At 41.0% G+C, this 20,471-nt stretch overlaps 1 protein-coding gene across 12 annotated transcripts in view; it reads left to right on the forward strand.

The window, feature by feature from the left end:
* The window catches only part of FAT3 (FAT atypical cadherin 3), a 550,618-nt gene that overhangs the window by 373,594 nt on the left and 156,553 nt on the right, over positions 1–20,471 (forward strand). For 9 of the 12 annotated variants that reach the window (XM_039325844.1, XM_039325847.1, XM_039325850.1 and 6 more), the window contains 3 exons: positions 5,683–5,997; positions 10,949–11,159; positions 11,595–11,663. In XM_039325844.1, the coding sequence (XP_039181778.1) occupies positions 5,683–5,997; positions 10,949–11,159; positions 11,595–11,663 (595 nt within the window). The remainder of the gene's footprint in view (positions 1–5,682; positions 5,998–10,948; positions 11,160–11,594; positions 11,664–20,471) is intronic. The other 3 variants (XM_039325851.1, XM_039325853.1, XM_039325854.1) reach the window with 1 other exon arrangement.

Here is a 20,471-nt window from a genome sequence, read left to right on the forward strand (position 1 = left end):
AACAGAAAACAAAAGAAGAGAAAAATCATGGTATAGAACAGAGCAAATAATTTGAATAGAACTGAGCAAGTGAAGAGAGCCGAATAAGCTAAATCAATAACCGAACTGCAGCTTAACGTGGAATTGCTGATCATTTCACTGTGGATGGTACCCTGGAAATAAATAATGCCACATGAGGAAAGAATTAATAAATCCATATATTTTTCAACCTTTTTTCTTTCTTATTTCAACTGAACGTGGTACCATTACAGAGGAGAGGCAGATATGGATTTTTACTAGCTTGAAAGTAGCTTAGGTTCTGCTTTTGCAAAAAGCTGCTAATACACCAATTCCCATGGTGACAGTATTTGATGGTTGCAGGTCAAAGCTCTCTTGTATTTTGTTCTGTCTGGCTCTGTTGACCTCCCATTTCATATTGATTGTTTTGTTGGTTAACTGCTTTGTTGGTTTATTTAGTCGGTGCTTTCCACAAATTTTCTTTTCACTCTTGTAAAAAAAAATGAAACTGATAATTCTGAATCATTACAAAAATAAGAGAGACATAGGGAGCATCTTTTGACATATATTCATTTTGACTGATCCCAGAGATTTGAGGCAGATGGCTCTCTCACTCTGCAAAGCAGAATGGCTACAGTACTTTTCAGCCTGTGATGTAGCCAGCCCATCTAAATGGCCACCACTGGAGGTCTGCTTGCCCCCAAACATTAATCAATAATCTATGTCAATAAATAAACATGGAAACATTTAATCCAATTTACAATAAAGTCTCCTTTCTGTCAGGCACATATAACCGGGAACAGGAGTTGAGTTCAAAGCACTTCAAGTTTATTACATGCTACTTATACACAAGAATCTGGTCTATTAACACTTGAGGCAAATTGGCGCTAGATAAGAGTCAGCCGAATTCACAGGGAGAGGGGCTGGACTTAGGTCTCATGTGGGAATGTAATGACTCCAAACTAATGACACATTTGACCCCACCTTCAGGCTTTGCCTGGTTATCTCCTACACTTTCCTTTCTCAAATTAATCCTGAGCAGTAAAGGCTGATACAAATAATTAGAGTAGCATTTTCCAGGTATTCTTACAAGACCCGATGCGTATTCTCTAACGTTTTTCTTCCATCTAAAACAGAGGTCACCAACCTTTCCGGGCTTCTGGACCGGAGGGAAGGAGAGCAGCTTCAAATTTGGTGCACAAAGGCCACACACACAGGCATGGCACTAGCAGCCCCCATTCACGCATGCGGGATGTGCTGGTGCCATGCACATGCGCGAATGGCCGCGCACCCCCCCCCCACGGCAGCTAGCAGCCCATTCGTGCATGCGCAAATGGGCCACAGACACCTGCCCCACACTAGTTTCCGCTGGGTGACTTTGGGCCAGTTCTTTTCTCTCAACCAACTCATCTCACGGGGTTGATGATGATGATGGTAATCATCATCATCATCATCATCATCATCATCTGCGACGATATCTGTAATACCATCAAACATCCACATCTGCCTATCCCAGGTCCTGGGTAAGGACTTGATAGGTAGACAAAATGCCAAATCCAGTCTGAACATCTGGCTGACTGTGCGATGATCAATAATAAAAGTTGGAAGGGACCTTGGAGGTCATCTAGTCCAACTCCCTGCTCAGGTAGGAAACCCTATATCATTTCAGACAAATGGCTGTCCAGTCTTTTCTTAAAAACTTCCAGTGTTGGAGCATTCATCACTTCTGGAGGCAGGTAATTGTTCTCACTGTCAGGAAGTTTCTCCTTAGTTCTAGGTTGCTTTTCTCCTTGATCAGTTTCCATCTGTTGCTTCTTGTCCTGCCTTCAGGCGCTTTGGAGAATAGGTTGACCCCTCTTCTTTGTGGTAGCCCCTGAGATATTGGAACACTACTATCATGTCATCCCTCATCCTTCTCTTCATTAAACTAGACATACCCAATTCCAGCAATCATTCCTTATATGCTTTAGCCTCCAGTCCCCTAATCATCTTTGTTGCTCTTCTCTGTACTCTTTCTAGATTCTCAACATCTTTTTTACATTGCTATGGAGCAAACAGGAGGAGTAAGGTGCATTGGATATGTTTACCACCTCGAGTTATTTGTGAAAGTAATAAAGGCAGGATATAAATAAATGAATAAGTGAATATAAATAAATACATGTTGTTTTCTGCAAAGCTTCTCGGCCCCTTTAGGGCCCCAATGAGCAATCTCAAGGTGGGGAGATAGAAGACTGAAAGCAAATTCTTGGTTGGAATGTGCACTCTTTGCTAAGATTGGGGGAGAACCAGGATCAAGGTCATCTGGAATACTGGAGGGTATTCTGGGAGCCAAATTGGGTAAACAGTCTTATTTTGAGTAAACAGGTGTTTTTAGAGCGAAAATCTTGTCTTTAATTTGAAAGATATTTCTATTTGATGAGGAAGATGGCTGTTCAAAGCAGGAGTCTCTCTGGAGGATTCCACAGTGTCTACTTCAAGCCTTAAGTAGGCTCTTCAAATTTGAGGAGGTTTGAATCAAAGCATTAGGGAGCTGCATGTCCCTAATTTGTTTGCTTGTTGTTGTTGTTTTTGAGTGACTATATTAATCACTCGAACTTTTTGACTTTAAGACATGGACTTCAACTTGCAGAATTCCCCAGCCAGCATGTATTCATGTATTTTAATTCCGTTTTTGGTCCATGACTGAACATATAAACCAATAAAATAATGAGCAATGACCTTGCTGGCAAGGTTCACAATATCTGGTTTGGGACGTAAAACTCCCAATCCAATCACTTTACACCCCCCCTCCCTATTATTAATTTAGATATGGTTAGTTTTAACCTCAGAGAGTTCCAGTTTAGTTTGCATTACACTGTCAGCTGTGTAATGCAAACTATAGAGCACGCCTGTGTTGGGATCCGTCCTGAATTTTGATGGAATCAAGACAACTGTGAATGATGTAACTGAGTTTGTGCTTCTCATCTCTGTCCATAGCTTCTACTTGAAGGATCTTAGTGTCCAGCATGATGTCCTCAGAAATCATTACATCATAGCTTGGGTGGGAAAATTCTGGACCATTATCGTTATCGTCCAAAACGTTGATTAATACCTTTAGTTAAGAATCAAAGGAGGAAAAAAGAAAAGCTGGAATAAGATTTATATATTTACCAACTCTTGTCAAAAGGACATATGATTATTTGAACATACAGGGCACATATTGAATTTCACAGCTACTAAGATTGTTGGCCATGCAGGTACAAAAATAGCCAGAGAAATAACTGAAGCCTGGGAAACGGGCCCCTTGTCAGTTAGCAGGAATGCTGATTTACCACCAGCTTATCAAATACTTAGGAGCCTTGGTAGCACAAGGAAACGAAAGCCAATCACCAGCCATCAACCCACCAATCAGCCAATAGGAAGGCACCACATAAACACGACTCACAAAATAGCCCAAAGCATGTATTCCGGTAGAAAATAATTCCCTGAAAAATGGGTTCCAGCAAGAGTCCGAAAGCTCATGTGACAGACCCAAATTTGATTTCACAAACTATATAGTTAACTGTTCTTTCCTTATGCAAGTTCTAGAAAGACTTAAGCCACAGTGAGGTGTCATTGTTTTACTTTGTTTTTCCAAAGAGGGACATTGACAGCTGTAAACTGTGAACGCTCACTGCCTACCCCATCAAATCTCCACTATTTTATTCCCTTCTTGCTTTTCCACAAAATAAAACAGATTAAACATCCTAGGTGGATAAGTTTAGAGGGATATTATTTCCATTAAGGGAAATCTACAAAGCAGGCCTACATCCCTTTAAAGAATAATAATTAAAATGTTATTTCACAGCTCATCGTAGTCTCAGAGCGGTTTGCTGTAATAACCTACAACCAAAATTAATAAAACATATTAAAATAACAGTTGAAAATTAAGTTTTAAGTCAACCTTAAAAGCTGTTTTGGGAAAAAGGTGTTTTAAAAACCTTTTCAAATACTACTGAGGGAGCCAATCTCACTAGTGAATTCTAGGGAAAGGAATAAAAATAGAAAAGACTGCAGCTACCTTAAGAAAACATTGATCTGTATTGGAAAGAAACATTTGATTCATCCCTTGTGGCCTAATATCTGGTACGAGTAGTCCTCAACTTACAACCATTCATTTAGTGACCATTTAAAATTATGACACTGGGGGAAAAAGTGATTTATGAACATTTTTACATTTATGATCATTTTACATTTATGACCATTGCCAACCGTCTGAATTTGGATCATGTGACCCTGGGGATGCATCCCCAGAGTCATATGATCCAAATTCAGATGGTTGGCAATTGACTCATATTTATGACGGTTTCAGAGTCGCGGGGCCACGTGATCGCATTTTGTGACCACCTAACAAGCAAAGTTTATGGGGAAGCTAAACTCATTTAACAACCCTGTTACTAACTTAACCACTGCAGTGATTCACTTAACAATTGAGGCAAGATAGTTCGTAAAATGAGACAAAACTCACTTAACAACTGTCTTGTTTAGCAATGGAAATTTGGGGCTCAGTTGTGGTCATATGTCGAGGACTATCCTAACCTGTAGCTATAAGAATAAAATTATATACAGGTAGTCTTTGACTTATAATCACATTTGAGTCAGGAATTGTGGTCATAAGTTGAGGCAACAGATACAATTTTTAGATTTTGGGGTGTGGTCATTAAGCAAATGTGGCAGTTATTAAGTAAGCATTACAGTCATTAAGTGAATCCATTTTGCCCAATGGGAAAAATTGTATGTAAACATCAGAAACCAGCAGAACAAAAATCACAAATCACCTCAGGACACCACAGATGCCTCCAAAGTACCCAAAATACAATCATGTGACACACACACCCCGGGACAGAATTGGCCATTGCAACTTCAGAAACAGGTAGTAACTAGCTGTGATGATATCCATTCTAATTTCAACCAATCATAAATTGAGGACTCCCTCCTGTAAAATTATGTAAGAAAAGTTAATGGAAGGAAATACAGTAGGGTGGACGATCTATGTGGATGCGCAAAATATTTTGAATTTTAAGCATCTCGGGTTTGGACCATTCTGCTCTGAATTCAGATCTCCCCACTTTGTGGAGCTCAAAGCTTTTGTTTCAAATCCCAAACAGGATGTTTGAGGCGGTTGACTGTTTTGTTCATATTTATTTATATTCCATTTCAACTTTTTACTAGGAATGGCTCTGTGCACTGGAGACTGGAGGGGACTGGAGGCTAAAACATATAAGGAACGGTTGCTAGAATTGGGTATGTCTAGTTTAACGAAGAGAAGGACAAGGGGGGACATGATAGCAGTATTCCAATATCTCAAGGGCTGCCATAAAGAAGAGGGAATCAAGCTATTTTCCAAAGCACATGAAGGCAGGACAAGAAGCAACGGGTGGAAACTAATTAAGGAGAGAAGCAACCTAGAACTAAGGAGAAACTTCCTGACAGTGAGAACAATTAATCAGTGGAACAGCTTGCCTCCAGAAGCAGTAAATGCTCCAACACTGGAAGTTTTTAAGAAGAGACTGGACAGCCACTTGTCCAAAATGGTGTAGGGTTTCCTGCCCGAGCAGGGGGTTGGACTAGATGACCTCCAAGGTTCCTTCCAACTTTACTACTACTATTATTATTATTAAGCTTTTGTTGTTGTTGTTCCTTATATCGCTACTCTTTCCATTTCAGGTTACCGTAACAGATGGAGCAGTCTCTCCCAAGCAGTCTACCGTATGGCTGGTGGTCCAAGTTCTGGATGAAAACGATAACAAGCCTCAATTCCCAGAGAAAGTCTATCAGATCAAATTGCCTGAGAGGGACCGAAAGAAGAGAGGGGAGCCCATATACCGAGCTTTTGCCTTCGACAAGGATGAAGGCCCCAACGCGGAGATCTCCTACAGTATTGTGGATGGAAACGAAGACGCCAAGTTCTTCATTGACCCCAAGACTGGAATGGTTTCATCGCGAAAGCAGTTCACTGCTGGGAGCTATGATATCTTAACTGTAAGCCTTCAATACTGGAATAAGCCTTAGTTTTACTTCTTTGATTTAAGAGCAGGTTTTACTGTTTTTAGGTGGCACCATGCTCAATAGTAGTAACTGTGAGAGGGACCTCGGAGTCCTAGTGGACAATTACTTAAATATGAGTCAGCACTGTGCTGCAGCTGCCAAAAAAGCTAACACAGTGCTAGGCTGCATTAACAGAGGGATAGAATCAAGATCACGTGAAGTATTAATACCACTCTTTAATGCCTTGGTAAGGCCACACTTGGAATACTGCATCCAGTTTTGATCACCACGATGTAAAAAAGATGTTGAGACTCTAGAAAGAGTACAGAGAAGAGCAACAAAGATGATTAGGGGACTGGAGGCTAAAACATATAAGGAACGGTTGCTAGAATTGGGTATGTCTAGTTTAACGAAGAGAAGGACAAGGGGGGACATGATAGCAGTATTCCAATATCTCAGGGGCTGCCATAAAGAAGAGGAATTAAGCTATTCTCCAAAGCACCTGAAGGCAGGACAAGAAGCAACGGGTGGAAACTAATCAAGGAGAGAAGCAACCTAGAACTAAGGAGAAACTTCCTGACAGTGAGAACAATTAATCAGTGGAACAGCTTGCCTCCAGAAGAAGTAAATGCTCCAACACTGGAATTTTTTAAGAAGAGACTGGACAGCCATTTGTCCGAAATGGTGTAGGGTTTCCTGCCCGAGCAGGGGGTTGGACTAGATGACCTCCAAGGTCCCTTCCAACTTTACTATTATTATTATTATTATTAAGTTCTCGACTCACAATTAGTCACTTAACAACAAATAATGATGGGCCCAGAACAAATGTTTTACAGCCCATAAAGCATTTCTAGCCATCGTAAAATGTCATTCCTCACACACACACCACATATGTATTATACATACATACATATTTGGCATACATCCATACATATATTATGTTCATGTGAAGAACCAATTCAGGTGCTTGGCAACTGGCTCACCTTTCCAATTGGCTGCACAATACCATGGTCACGTGACCACAATTTGCAGGGTTTTTTTTGTCAGTTTCCAGCATTTTTTTGTCATTCAGAAGAATAGGGCTCCACTTAGGAATACTGTATTTGTTTAACCACGTTGGTTTATTTATTGACTACGCAGATTCACTTAACCACTGAAAAAAATGTTGTAAGATCAGGTACGGTCAGACAGATGCCTTGAGTTACAATGATAATGACTTACAAATCAGAAATCCAGGCCCAATTTTGGTCGTACATCGAGGACTACCTGTAGCACAAGTTTTCATTAGCAACAGTTTGCTTGTCTTGAACCCTCAAGTTAAGAACTGGATTGTCAAGTAAGTTGAATTCAGGTCAAAGTAAAAGTTTCCCCTGTCCAGTCATGTCTGGCTCTAGGGGGCAGCGCTTAGCCGAGGGAGCCAGCATTGTCTGAAGACGGGGGTCTTCAACCTTGGCAACTTTTAAGACTTGTGGACTTCAACTCCCAGAATTCCTAAGCCAGAAAAGCTGAGGACCCCTGGTCTGAGGACATTTCTGTGGTCATGTGGCCAACATGACTATGTGCTGAGGTGCACGGAACACTGTTACTTTCCCGCCAAAGTGGTACCTATTTACCTACTTGGATTTGCATGCTTTCAAACTGCTAGGTGGGCAAGGAACGGGAGCTCACCCCATCGCACATTGCTCTGGTGTCGAACCCGGTCTATCACTTTCCCATCTAACAAGCTCAGTGTCTTCAATCGTTGAGCCATTGCGCCCCTGATGGATTTTCAATTTTTGACCTGGATTTTCAAGTCAGTTGAATTCAGGTATCTCCATTCAAATCAAATGTACTTTTAAGACTCAATATTTGTTTCACTCTTATTGAATATGAAAAATAGTTGGCTGGATGGCCTATGCACGAGAGATTAATTGGAATCTGCCTTCTTCATTATTGGAAGGAATTCACAGGAACTTAATTGGATGGCAAGTGGTGAAGGGTTAAGTGGGCACAGGTGTCTGCTGGTGTGTCACGAGGTCGACAGCATGCCTTCTCTGGTGCCTCTGATTTAAAAGCCATAACAGTGGTTGCGTGGTGGCAGCAAATTACAGTCTAAGCAGGTGGCTTTTCACAACTCACTCTGTGTAACAAATGAACTTTGCTTCTTGGGAACTAGTTCAACGGCAAGCAAGACAGTTTCCTCAAAGTGCTTAATCAGGTCTGATGAATACTTAGTTGCTGCTTCATACAAGATGTGAAGCGTGGCCAGTGTTGACTTTGATTAGAGTTTGGTTTTTTTTCTCTCCTAAATTAATAAGTTATATAAGGGGGTAGTCCTCGGCTTACGACTGATCGCTTAACGACTGTTTGAAATTATGACAAGCCTAAGGTTGAGTATGTTGTATCAGCCCCCCAAATGGGTTATTTTCGTGTTAAATGGGATGTAAAGAAGTTTAACAAGATCTAACCTCAACCTTGATTCCTATGAAGATTCGACCTTTAATCAGGTTTTGGGTTTAACTCAAGTCCTCCAGCCCTGCTTTATTCAGAATTATCTGTGTTGTGGGTTGGAAGGCTTGTTAAAGAGAATAGCAATAGCAATAGCCCTTAGACCAGGGGTCTTCAAACTTGGCCTTTTTATGACTTGTGGACCAACTCCCAGAATTCCTCAGCCACTATTGCTGGCTGAGGAATTCTGGGAGCTGGTCCACAAGTCATAAAAGGGCCAAGTTTGAAGACCCCTGACTTAGACTTATATACCACTCCATACTGCTTTACAGTACCCTCTGGGCAGTTTACAGTGTCATCCTGTTGCCCCCAACTATTTGAGTCCTCATTTTACCGAACATGGAAGGATGGAAGGCTGAGTAAACCTTGAGCCGGTCAGGATCAAACTCCTAGCTGTGCGCAGAGTTAGCCTGCAATACTGTATTCTAACCACTGCCCCACCACAGCTTTTTTAATACATGTAATCCTTGACTTACAACCACAATTGGCACTGGAGCTTCCATCACTAAGCAATGCTGTCATTAAGTGAATCACGCCTGATCTTACAGCCTTTTTGCTACGGTCATTGAGTAAAACCAGCTCACCCCCAGTTGCCAAGCACTTGAATTTTGATCATATGACTGCAGGGATTCTACAACAGTCAAATGCAAGGGCCAAAGTCAGTTTTTTTTAGTGCTACCATAACTTCAAATGGTCATTAGACAAGTGGTTGTAAGTTAAGGACTTGCTTACCAACAATGAAAGGAAACCAAAGATTGCACTTGCAAAACTCTTCAACTTCGGTTGGGCTCAATCTCAAGTTAAAAAAGATAATAACATAAATTGATTGGAAGAACAACATGTTCAGAAATCTTTTGCAGACATATATCCTCCCCCCTCACCCCTGACAGCAAAATAACACAAACTAGTGGTCTTTGATTAGATTTAAATACCAAGCACATCCATCAAAATTACTTGCCCTGGAAGTCCTGATTCCACACACTTTGGAATCTTGTCAATATTTGTTACTTCGCTCTGGTCCTTGTTTCTTCCAAAAATATTTTAAGAAAAATGCCCATATTCTCCCCTTTCACTATCACTGGTCACCTACCCTGCCGGCTTAAATGTTTTCACCAAAAGTACAAAATGTGATGACAAAATAACACAGTTGGAAGGGATCCTGGAGGTCTTCTAGTCCGACCCCTGCTCAAGCAGAAAACCCTATACCATTTCAGACAAATGGCTGTCCAGTCTCTTCTTAAAAACCTTCAGGGTTGGAGCACCCACAACCTCTGCCTTCCTGTCTGAAGCAGTGATGCTTCTAAACCAGATGGTGATGCTGTAGCATCCTGTCATACAGCATCACCGTCTGGTTTAGAAGTGTCACTGCTTCAGACAGGAAGGTGGTGCAGAGAGTGGTGAGGATGGCCGAAAAGATCATTGGAAGTTCCCTCCCTCCTATCCAGGACATAGCACAGAAGCGCTGCTTGAGCAGGGTCCGTAAGATAATCTGGGACAAGACACATCCTCTTCACGACCTGTTTTCCTTGTTACCTTCTGGGAGGAGGGGGCTTCGTGGTATCCGAAGCAGAACATCCAGATTCAGACATAGTTTCATTCCATACAGCATTAACCTTGTGAACTCTCAAGCTTCCTCCTTCCGTTATGTATTCAAGATGGACAATGAATAATATGTATATTTTACTTATATGTAAGGGTGTAGGTCTATACATATGCTGTACATAGTATGTTTTAAATGTGTGTTATGTATGTGTACACTTTGAGAGTAAGCAACTAAATTTCATTTTTAATGTGTGCCATTGTGCCCACAAGAAAAAATGACAATAAAGGTTACTGTAAATGCCGGCGTACAAGGCGACCCGGCGTATAAGACGACCCCCGTCTTTATAGCTGGGCCGCATTCCTAGAACGTCGTCTTATACGCCGGAAACTACCAGTATTTCTGGCGTATAAGACGACTCGGCGTATAAGACAACCCCCGTCTTTAGCGCTGATTTCAGCGCTCGCGGAAGTCGCCTTATACGCCGGCATTTACGGTATCTTATCATCTTATCTTACCTTACCTTACCTTACCGTATCGTATCGTATCGTATCATATCGTATCTTATATTTTGGAGACAACTCATTCAACTGATGAAATGTTCTATCTGTCAGAAAATGTCTCCTTAGTTCTAGGTTGCTTCTCTCTTTGGTTCGTTTCCATCCATTACTTCTTGTCCTGTGTTCAGGTGCTTTGGAGAATAGCTTGACTCCCTTTTCTTTGTGGCAGCCCCTTAGATATTGGAGCACTGCTATCATGTCACCCTTAGTTTGCTTGTAGTATAATACAGAAAAAATGCCATCCATCTCATGAGCGTAGGAATTAAAAACGAGGGACCATTTTGAAAGCAAAACAGAGATGAAAGCTTTGCCTAGAGAAGTGTGCTAAAGTGTCCTCTCTGTCTCCCTTGTCTAACAGATCAAAGCAGTTGACAACGGACGGCCCCAGAAGTCTTCTACAGCTCGCCTCCACATTGAATGGATTAAGAAACCACCCCCGTCCCTCGTTCCTCTGACTTTCGACGATCCCTTCTATAACTTCACCATCATGGAAAGTGACCGGGTGACAGAAATTGTCGGCGTGGTCTCCGTGCAACCTGCTAACATCCCCTTGTGGTTTGACATCGTTGGTACGTCGAGCCTGGAGGCCATCTTGGCCCTGAGTGGAAAATAGCATTGCACAGATTTGGGTTAGAGAAAACTAACAAGGGATTGACATGGCTAATTTAATATAACTACCTTTTTCACGTTTTGGTTTTGATGCCTTAGCTAAGCTATATGGCTGGATTGTTTTTGTTTTTTTTCCCCCCCCCTCCTCTTCCATAATATGTGACTGACTTGCGATCCTAATGTTGTCTTGTCGTTAAAATTCTCTGGCCGTAATTTGCTAATCTCATTTCTAAATGTATTTTGATGGCGACTTTAATCAGCTGTCCCTCATTTCTCTCTTTCTCTTTCTCTTTTTTCTCTCCGGTGCTTTTTATTTCCTTTTGCATTCTGTTACCTTGGTTGTTTTCTGTTTTGTTTTTTTTCCTTTTTTCTGCTTCCGATCGCTCTGCTTCAAGGTGGCAAGCATGCCCGAGAGATGTTCTATATCCTACAGACAGCTTGTGGGCAGAACTGCTCAACCGAAGGTACCTTCAGTGCAAACAGGTTTTGCTACGGTTTTATCGGCTGCCATTTTGGGGTTTAATATCTAAGAAAATGGATCTGTGAAGTCAAACTGCATTTGTACCTTTCCTACCTTTCCAGGAGACCTCGGATAGATCTTTGAGGGAGACTTTATCCGCAGTTTGCATATGGCTAGTCCTCATACAGCTATCTAACAAAAAAGCAAGGTTCTACATTTAGGCAAGAAAAACCAAATGTACAGATATAGTATAGGGGGTACCTTGCTCAATAGTAGTAACTGTGAGAGGCATCTCGGAGTCCTAGTGGACAATAATTTAAATTTGAGCCAGCAGTGTGCTGCAGCTGCCAAAAAAGCCAACACAATGCTAGGCTGCATTAACAGAGGGATAGAATCAAGATCACGTGATACCACTTTACAATGCCTTGGTAAGGCCACACTTGGAATACTGCATCCAGTTTTGGTCACCATGATGTAAAAAATGTTGAGACTCTAAGAGAAGAGCAACGAAGATGATTAGGGGACTGGAGGCTAAAACATATAAGGAACGCTTGCTGGAATTGGGTATGTCTAGTAGTTTAACGAAGAGAAGGACGAGGGGGGACATGATAGCAGAGTTCCAATATCTCAGGCGCTGCCACAAAGAAGAGGGAGTCAAGCTATTTTCCAAAGCGCCTGAAGGAGCAACGGGTGGAAACTAACCAAAGAGAGAAGCAACCTAGAACTAAGGAGAAACTTCCTGACAGTTAGAACAATTAACCAGTGGAACAACCTGTCTCCAGAAGCGGTGAATGCGCCAACGCTGGAAGTTTTTAAGAAGAAACTGGACAGCCATTTGTCCAAAATGGTGTAGGGTTTCCTGCCTGAGCAGGGGTTTTGACTAGATGACCCCTAAGGTCCCTTCCAACTTTATCATTATTGTTGTTGTTGTTGTTGTTGTTATTTTAACCACCTCCATTTTAGGCCCAAATTTCCGTTGCTAAGTGAGACAGTTGTTAAGGGAGTTTTGCCCCATTTTACAACCTTCCCTGTCGTAAAGGTTGTTAAGTTAGTAAAACGGTTGTTAAGTGAATCTGGCTTCCCCATTGACTTTGCTCGTCAGAAGGCCGCAAGAGGGGAATCACGTGACCCCGGGACGCTGCAACCGCCATAAATATGAGTCAGTTGTCAAGCGTCCGAATTTTGATTACATGACCATGGGATGCTGCAACGGTCGTAAGTTTGAAAATGGTCATCAGTCACTGTTTTCAGTGCCAGGGTAACTTTGAGCGATCACTAAAAGAACTGTTGTAAGTTGAGGACAACCTGTACATGCCTCATTTCAGTCTCCCTTCGTGATCTTCAGCGTTTGGTCCTCCAGAAGAGTTTTTAGATGATTCGGAACGGCCTCGTAAAATGTCCAGGAACATTGCCAATTTGGAAATATTACGGTCCGTGTAGTGTTAGCCGTTGTAGTGCGCTCAGAAATTGCATATGATTCAAGCTGGACCAATTAGAACAGCTTTTCCTCAACCATGGCAACTTTAAGATGTGTGGACTTCAACTCCCAGAATTCCACAGCTGTGGAATTCTGGGAGTTGAAGTCCACACATCTTAAAGTTGCCAAGGTTGAGAAACAGTGGATTTGAAGGTTACATAATCGAGGCCTGGTGGTTTACATTATAGTTCTTCTGCAGCTCAGCTCCCAGTGCTGGCTTAGACCTTTAGAGCGCCATCTTTGGTCTTAACTCAGTCTGGTCTCCTCCCAGACATTGGAACTGCAAACACAAGAGTTCCATGCTGACCCGAAATTCAAGGGATTTGTAGTTCCAAAATCGTTGGAAGGTGACCAGTTGGGAAAACGGAATAGTCTCTCAGGACCTTCTACAGACCCTCTTACCAGTTCTGTCTGTTGAGGTCTGTTCATTTGATTTGAGGTCTAAAAAATGACGAATGGGAGGCAAGAGGGAACCTTCTCTGTGGAACTCCTTGCCACTTGGAACTCCTCTCCAAAAAAGTTTGGCTTGCTTCTTCCTTACAATTTTTAGGTGGAGTTTCTTCTGAACCACACTTGTATTATTCTAGTAGTTAGTCTCCTTTCCAAGTTATTACTCCTTTTTGCTGATAACGGATAGTCCTCAACTTACGACCATAATTGAGCCTAACATTTCTGTTGTTGAGACATTTGTTAAGTGAATTTTGCCCCGTTTTATGACATTTCTTGCCTCAAGTTGTTAAGTGAATCAATGCAGTTGATAAGTTAGTGATCCAGTTGTTAAGTGAATCTGGCTTCCCCCATTGACTTTGCTTGTCAGAAGGTCACAAAAGGTGATCACATGACCCCAGGACACAGCAACGGTCATAAATATGAACCAGTTGCCAAGCATCTGAATTTTGATCACATGATCATGAGGATGCTAGAAAGGTCACAACTGTCATTGTCACTTTTTTCTAGTGTCGTTGTAATTCAAGGACTACCTGTAATCAGTATAGCTACAGTGCTTAATCTGGAAAGTTTGATAAGAAGTGTAATTATTTTAGTATGTCTTATTAGCCATCTTAGAGATAACTGGTTGATAGGCCATTTATATACACCGATCCTAAATAGTTGTATGCATCTGTCAGCAAATTGTACTATGGGTAGAACTGAATTAAATTTTTGTGTGGGCAGAATTCCTCTGGCTGTCCGGAATTCAGCTTAAATAAATTTCTGTCAGCCCCAACCATCAACACAGGTTCTTTTTTAATAGTCAAAATGAAAACCACATGGATGTTTTTTAAAAAAACAATAAAACAAAGAAGGAAAATTATGGGAGAGTAATCAGGTTGTATGCCAGACTGGCAGATGTGTTGCAGATGATGGAGACTGCCCATTGGAATGATTTGTACACCCATGAATCTTTATTGCTGCTGTGTGTCTTAGAAGCACTCAAATGCACGGAGAAGAGTGGCAGATAATTGCTAAATTGCCTTCTCTTGAATGGATGCCGCATCCGAGAACCAAGTAGGAATATCTTGAGTTTCTATCTACTGAATGCAGAGCCAGCTAAGATGAGTCAAGAATGCCAGATCAGAGAACAATAATCAGTAGCTTTTTATAGATCTTTCCTTCTTTTTGCAGTCCGTCTCTACGTGAACCGTAACTCAGGAGCAAAGCATCTTCAACGTAGAAGGTCCTAAATTGAATCTTTGCACCTCTTAAGTGTCACTGAAATTAACGTCTGGTTATATTGATTGTGGATGCTAAGTCTGTTTTCAACATGGAGGCCCATGGATTCCCCATCCTAACTTTATGTTTTCAGCTTTAGATCCCAAATAAGGTCATCAGACATTTTCCGGGGCTCCATATGAGTCGTTTCTTAAAACAGCTTCATTATTTTAAAAAATGACTTAGTCAATTTCACAGACTATTGATATGTACCTGGGAATGATTCATTTACATGTATAAAGCTCTATCAGCACTTCAAACCAGGTTAGTCAGTGCACACCAGGTCTTTCCTCAACAGCAAATATGTCTACATGGACCAGCTTCTGCAATTATCTTGATGCATGACTTGGAAACAAGTATTGCAACATATTGTCAAAGTGTGTCAACATTTGCCCAGCAATTTCTCAAAAGTTTTCATCTGTGAATCAGGGTTCCATTTTTCATAGAGATAGATAGATAGATAGATAGATAGATAGATAGATAGATAGATGGATGGATGGATGGATGGATGGATGGATGGATGGATGGATGGATGGATGGATGGATGGATGGATGGAAATAATAATAACAACAACAACAATAATACAAGTTGGAAGGGACCTTAGAGGTCAACTAGTCCAACCCCCTACTCAGGCAGGAGAGCCTATACCATTTCAGACAAATGGCTGTCCAGTCTCTTCTTAAAAACTTCCAATGTTGAAGTATTCACCACTTCTGGAGGTAGGTTGTTCCACTGATTAATTGTTCTAACTTTCAGGAAGCTTCTCCTTAGTTCTAGGTTGCTTCTCTCTTTGGTCAATTTCCATCCATTGTGATTAGTTTACATCCGTTGATAGATAGATAGATAGATAGATAGATGGATGGATGGATGGATGGATGGATGGATGGATGATGGATGGAGATAGGATATATAGGGAGAGAGAGATAGGGAGAAAGAGATTGGCTTTTTAAAATTTATCTTGGTGACTTTTTGAGCTGGCATTGTTGGAAGTAGCAGAGAATATGCTACTATAATAGTATTGTTTCGTCCTGCACATCATTCTGAATTCTTCACATTGTCCAGTCGGAGGAAAAAAATGGATGGAAGGGAAGTTTTCAAAGTGAGAAATGCTTTCATGGTGAAGGACAGTCTGTTCATACACACAAACACATGTGCACTCGTACACATTGAGAGAGAGAGAAAGAGCTCTTGATTATTTTTAAATTCAGTAAGCGTAAGAATACCATGCTAGTCTCGTGAGAATTTCTCAGTAGTTCTGTTTTCCTTTAAAGGAAATATTGAAAGCAAATTCTCTTTCAACAATTGAGTGAGAAATTGCAGAATAAAAAAACAGGATTTTTTTTTCCCCCCCTCCACAGTACTAATAGGTCATACTGTGCAAAGCTCATACATCAGCCTCTTCTGGAGAGAACAAACCACAGAGCATTTCCCTGGCATGTTTTCAGTTTGCTTATGGCACCCTATTCAACTATCAAATGCTAGCATGTACCCCATATGTTAGTAAAATAATACTCAAGATTTTGTAATTCAGACTTCAGCAATACACAGGACAAGAATTGCCAGATGTGCAAGCTGGATTCAGAAGAGGCAGAGGAATCCTAGATCTCATTGTTAACTTCCACCAGATGATGGGAAAAGCAGTGGAGTTCCAAAAAGATATTATTGATTACGCTACGGCTTTTGACTGCACAAACCACAATAAACTGTGGATAGTTATTAAAGTGATAGATGCATCCGGTGATCTCCACCACCTATTGCAGCATTTGTAGGATGATCAGGAAGCAACAGGAAGGAATATGGCACAAGTATTGTTTAAAATTGAAAAAGGAGTCTTCCAAGGTTATGTATCATCACTTTATTCATTTAGCTTAGATGCACAACATGTCAGAAATACTGGACTAGTAGAAATAGAAGTTGATATTAAAATTGCTGGAAGAATCAACAGTCCCAGATATGCTGTTGATACCATTTTGATGGCTAAATCAGGGAACTCTGAAGGAATCTCTCATTGACCATGAAAGAAGACATTGAAAAGTCAGCTCATTTTTTTAACAGAATCTTAAGATATTTTTTTTTAAAGACAACGCCAACGTAACGCAAAAAGATGGAGAAGAAGCTGAAATAGTAGCAGGCCTTATCTTCAAAAATCGACAGGGGTGGTGACTGTAGCCATGAAATAAAGTGATGTTTGCTCCCTTTGGAGAAGGTACATATATATGGTCAATAGCATGGTTTTTCCAGTTGTAATACAGGACTTTGAAAACTGGGACCATCGAACGTTTTGTTGGAGAAAATTGTTTTGAATGTACTGCACAAAAGAAGCAGTCATTCAGTTCCAGATGAAGTAAAACCAGACTTCTCACTAGATATACAAATAATGAAGCTAAAGAGCTTAAATATTTTGAACATAATACAAAGGTGGATTTGTCTCTACCCCTTTGTTTTGGTTACAGTGTTTCTCAACCTTGACAATTTTAAGGCATGTGGATTTCAACTCCCAGAATTCCACAGCCAGCAATGCTGGCTGTGGAATTCTGGGAGTTGAAGTCCACATGCCTTAAAATTGTCAAGGTTGAGAAACACTGGTTTGGAAGTACTTAAGAAAGCATTAGAAGTACTTAAGAAAGCATATTAACAGTGGCTTCCACCATCTTTGAGGCTGACTTCATCGTAAGATGTGAGCATTTCAGACCAGCTTTCCTCCTTCCATGGACCTATGGATCACAGCAGTCTCACAACCGTGAATTGAGGAGATCCTTGCAAAATTCAACTGATCCTCTTTTCCCCTCTAGAACGTTTTGTTTCTGAATTTATTCATTCTGGTATTTCAGAAGTGGGTTTCTGCCCTTTTTGTTTTTAAAATCCTGCATGGGAGCAGCTTGCTGCATCTTTGATTTTATTTGAAGTGCCTGCGGCTACATTGTGCAGAGATACACTAATAAAATTCTGCCGAAAAGCAAAAACGGGGAAAAAGAAAATCTTCCATGCCTGGCTAGCTGTAATAAACGAATCCTGATAAAAGTCTCAAAAGCTATAGATACCCTTCAGACAAGCTTTGTTTCAGCAAGCTTTCCATCCCAACTGACGGAAGGGTGATATCAACTCTGGTTATTAGATACCTGTACTTTTGGTTTTATACTGTAATCTTTCAGCTTTGAAGACATTGAGAGGATTGGGCAGCAGTTTATAAATAGAGTTCATAAATTAAATACATTTTAAAAAAAAACACCTGGAGATGGCATCGATATGTCAGGTGGAAAGAATCAGGCTCACACATAAGTGCCGGTTCAGAAGATTTATTATTAAGCCTATACACAAGAATCTAGTCAACGGTCAACACCAAATTGGCTCTAGATAAAGAGTTAATGGAATTCAAAGGGGGACTGGATTTGGATCATTTGTGGACATATAGCGATTCTAGGCTGAGTCCTCCCTTGACTCTGCCCTCAGCCCTTGCCTGCTTTCTCCTACAGATACAAAAATACATTTTTCTAGACAGGAGGAAAGGAAAGGAGTCATTTGTCAATGCATTTTTCCAAGAATTTTGTTTTAGTTTTCCAGTCTATTCTGCATGCCTAGACTTCCTAGTGATCTCCAATCCAAGTATAGATGCCCTTTGGGAGGCTGCATGGAGGCTTTACAAGGCCTTGGGGAAATGTTGCAAAGGGCCAGTAGCTGCTTTAGCCGGGTATGCCTCATCAGCAGTGGGAGAAAGAAGACGTGTTGAGATGAACCAAAAGCAGCTAATGCAGAAGCTCATTAAAAATTTGACCTAAATAAGGGCACTTAGTGAAGCGTGTTGGCCTGTGATTGAAGCATTGGTCCTTGAGCATTAAGGCAGCCACATCCTTGGAAAGACTCGTCACAGTTGTTCCAAAGTCTTTCCCCAGTTCTCTGCTTCTTTATATGCATGCAAAGGCACTATTGCTGTTGTGCTGTCATGAAGCAGAACAGCTGTTCATGTACACACATCTATAGATAACCAGGAACAGCCTTTGATGCAGCTACATTGAACCTTCAGAAGGATGCGGCTATTTTAATAATTCTCGAGAGAGATTCCACACTGGCCAACGCACTCTGCAAAGTGTTTTTTGCAAATGTTTGCCTTTAGAAAAGTTTAAAAGGATTCTTGCCTTTAATTCAAGCTACTCTACGCTTTCATTACTACAAAAAGTTGCATTTAAAAAGCACTCACTTCCTATTCGATTCCTTCTAACTTTTAATTGCTTCTAACTTTTAAAGTACAGAACTTTCAATACAGCTGCTTTTACTATTAAGCTAAGAATACCCTGATAATCTTTTGGTCTTCTGATTTCTCATTATGATTCCAGTGAAGCACCTTCAGTTATTGCCTCCTCCTCTTCCTCCTCCTTCTCCTCCTCCTCCTCCTCCTCTCAGAGTCATAAGTTAAAACATTATCTGCAAGAAAGCATCCCTTGTCCTGGGGCTGCTCAGATTTTATATTAGAGTTTTGCATGAGAAACAACCATCAGTTCTCTTTCTCTTTTTTTTTGAGAAAGGCTTTGCTGAGCTCAAATCAGAGTGCGATGATCTTCCTTTTTTGCCACAGAAAGCAAAAGGCAAGGGCTGCTTTGGAAAAAAAAGGCAATAATGAAAAGCGTATAATCCAATAGAAATATTTTAATGTATTAATACCATTACGGCTTTAATTAAATGTCAAGACCAGTTATGCCGCTGCTTGCAATTGAATGCTACAAAGTGCTGCGTGCAGCAGCTCAAAAAAGAGATAAGTTGCAAAGACATGCGTGGAAGTTTTCATGGGGAATAGGTAGGTATATTTTTGGCATAAAATAAAATTAACATCAGGTGCAAAGGGCGATATTCTTTGAAAGGTGGAGGCAGACCTTTGGGAAGAACAGGGATTAGCATGATGTGTCCAGACGTCCTTCTTAAACCAACAGAGGGGACATGGCGCTTTTCGCTGGAACATCTGTTTGCATTCTTAGCCATCTACATTCAAACCCTCACCTCACAGCTTGAAACAAATCAAATTGTGCCGTGCAAAGAAATGGTGGCAGAGACTGTAACATCAATCTGCAGATGAAGGAAAACACATTATTGAATGCTCCCCTGCATATACTATCTGCCTGTATAGAGGGGGGTTGGAAGGACCTTTTTGCACTGAGCAAATCACCACTTTGGGGAAAAAGCCGAAGCGATCCTTCTTGCAAACGTCGTGATTTTTATTTTGTAAGAAAGCTTAGAGGACCCTTGTGAGGCTCAGAGTCATTCTGGAAATACAGATGAGGCCAAAGCTGGCTCTCTTTATTTAATTAAACATATTTTTCTTTTTTTTTCAGTAAGAATAATTTTTAAACATGAGAAGCCAGATGTCACATGGAACCTGATCCTGTTATGGGGTGAATTAAGGGAGTTTGCCCATCCCTTGGCCTTTTTTAATCCGTATCTCATGTTGTTGACCCCAGTTTCAGCTGCTGGTCTCTAGTTCATGGAAATAGAGAAGTTTAGTCTTCATTTGGGGTGTTGTTTTTTCAGAAGCCCAATGCCTTAAGAAGCTCCAAATTTGACTTAATCACATTTGGTCATTAGAATCACTCCCCTTAAAGTTGTAAACCACTCAGGATCGCTTAGGTGAGAGGGGG

The sequence above is a fragment of the Crotalus tigris genome, unplaced genomic scaffold (genome assembly GCF_016545835.1).
Source record: "Crotalus tigris isolate CLP2741 ecotype Arizona unplaced genomic scaffold, ASM1654583v1 scf7180000024339.11422700, whole genome shotgun sequence".
NCBI classification, from domain to species: Eukaryota; Metazoa; Chordata; class Lepidosauria; order Squamata; family Viperidae; genus Crotalus; species Crotalus tigris.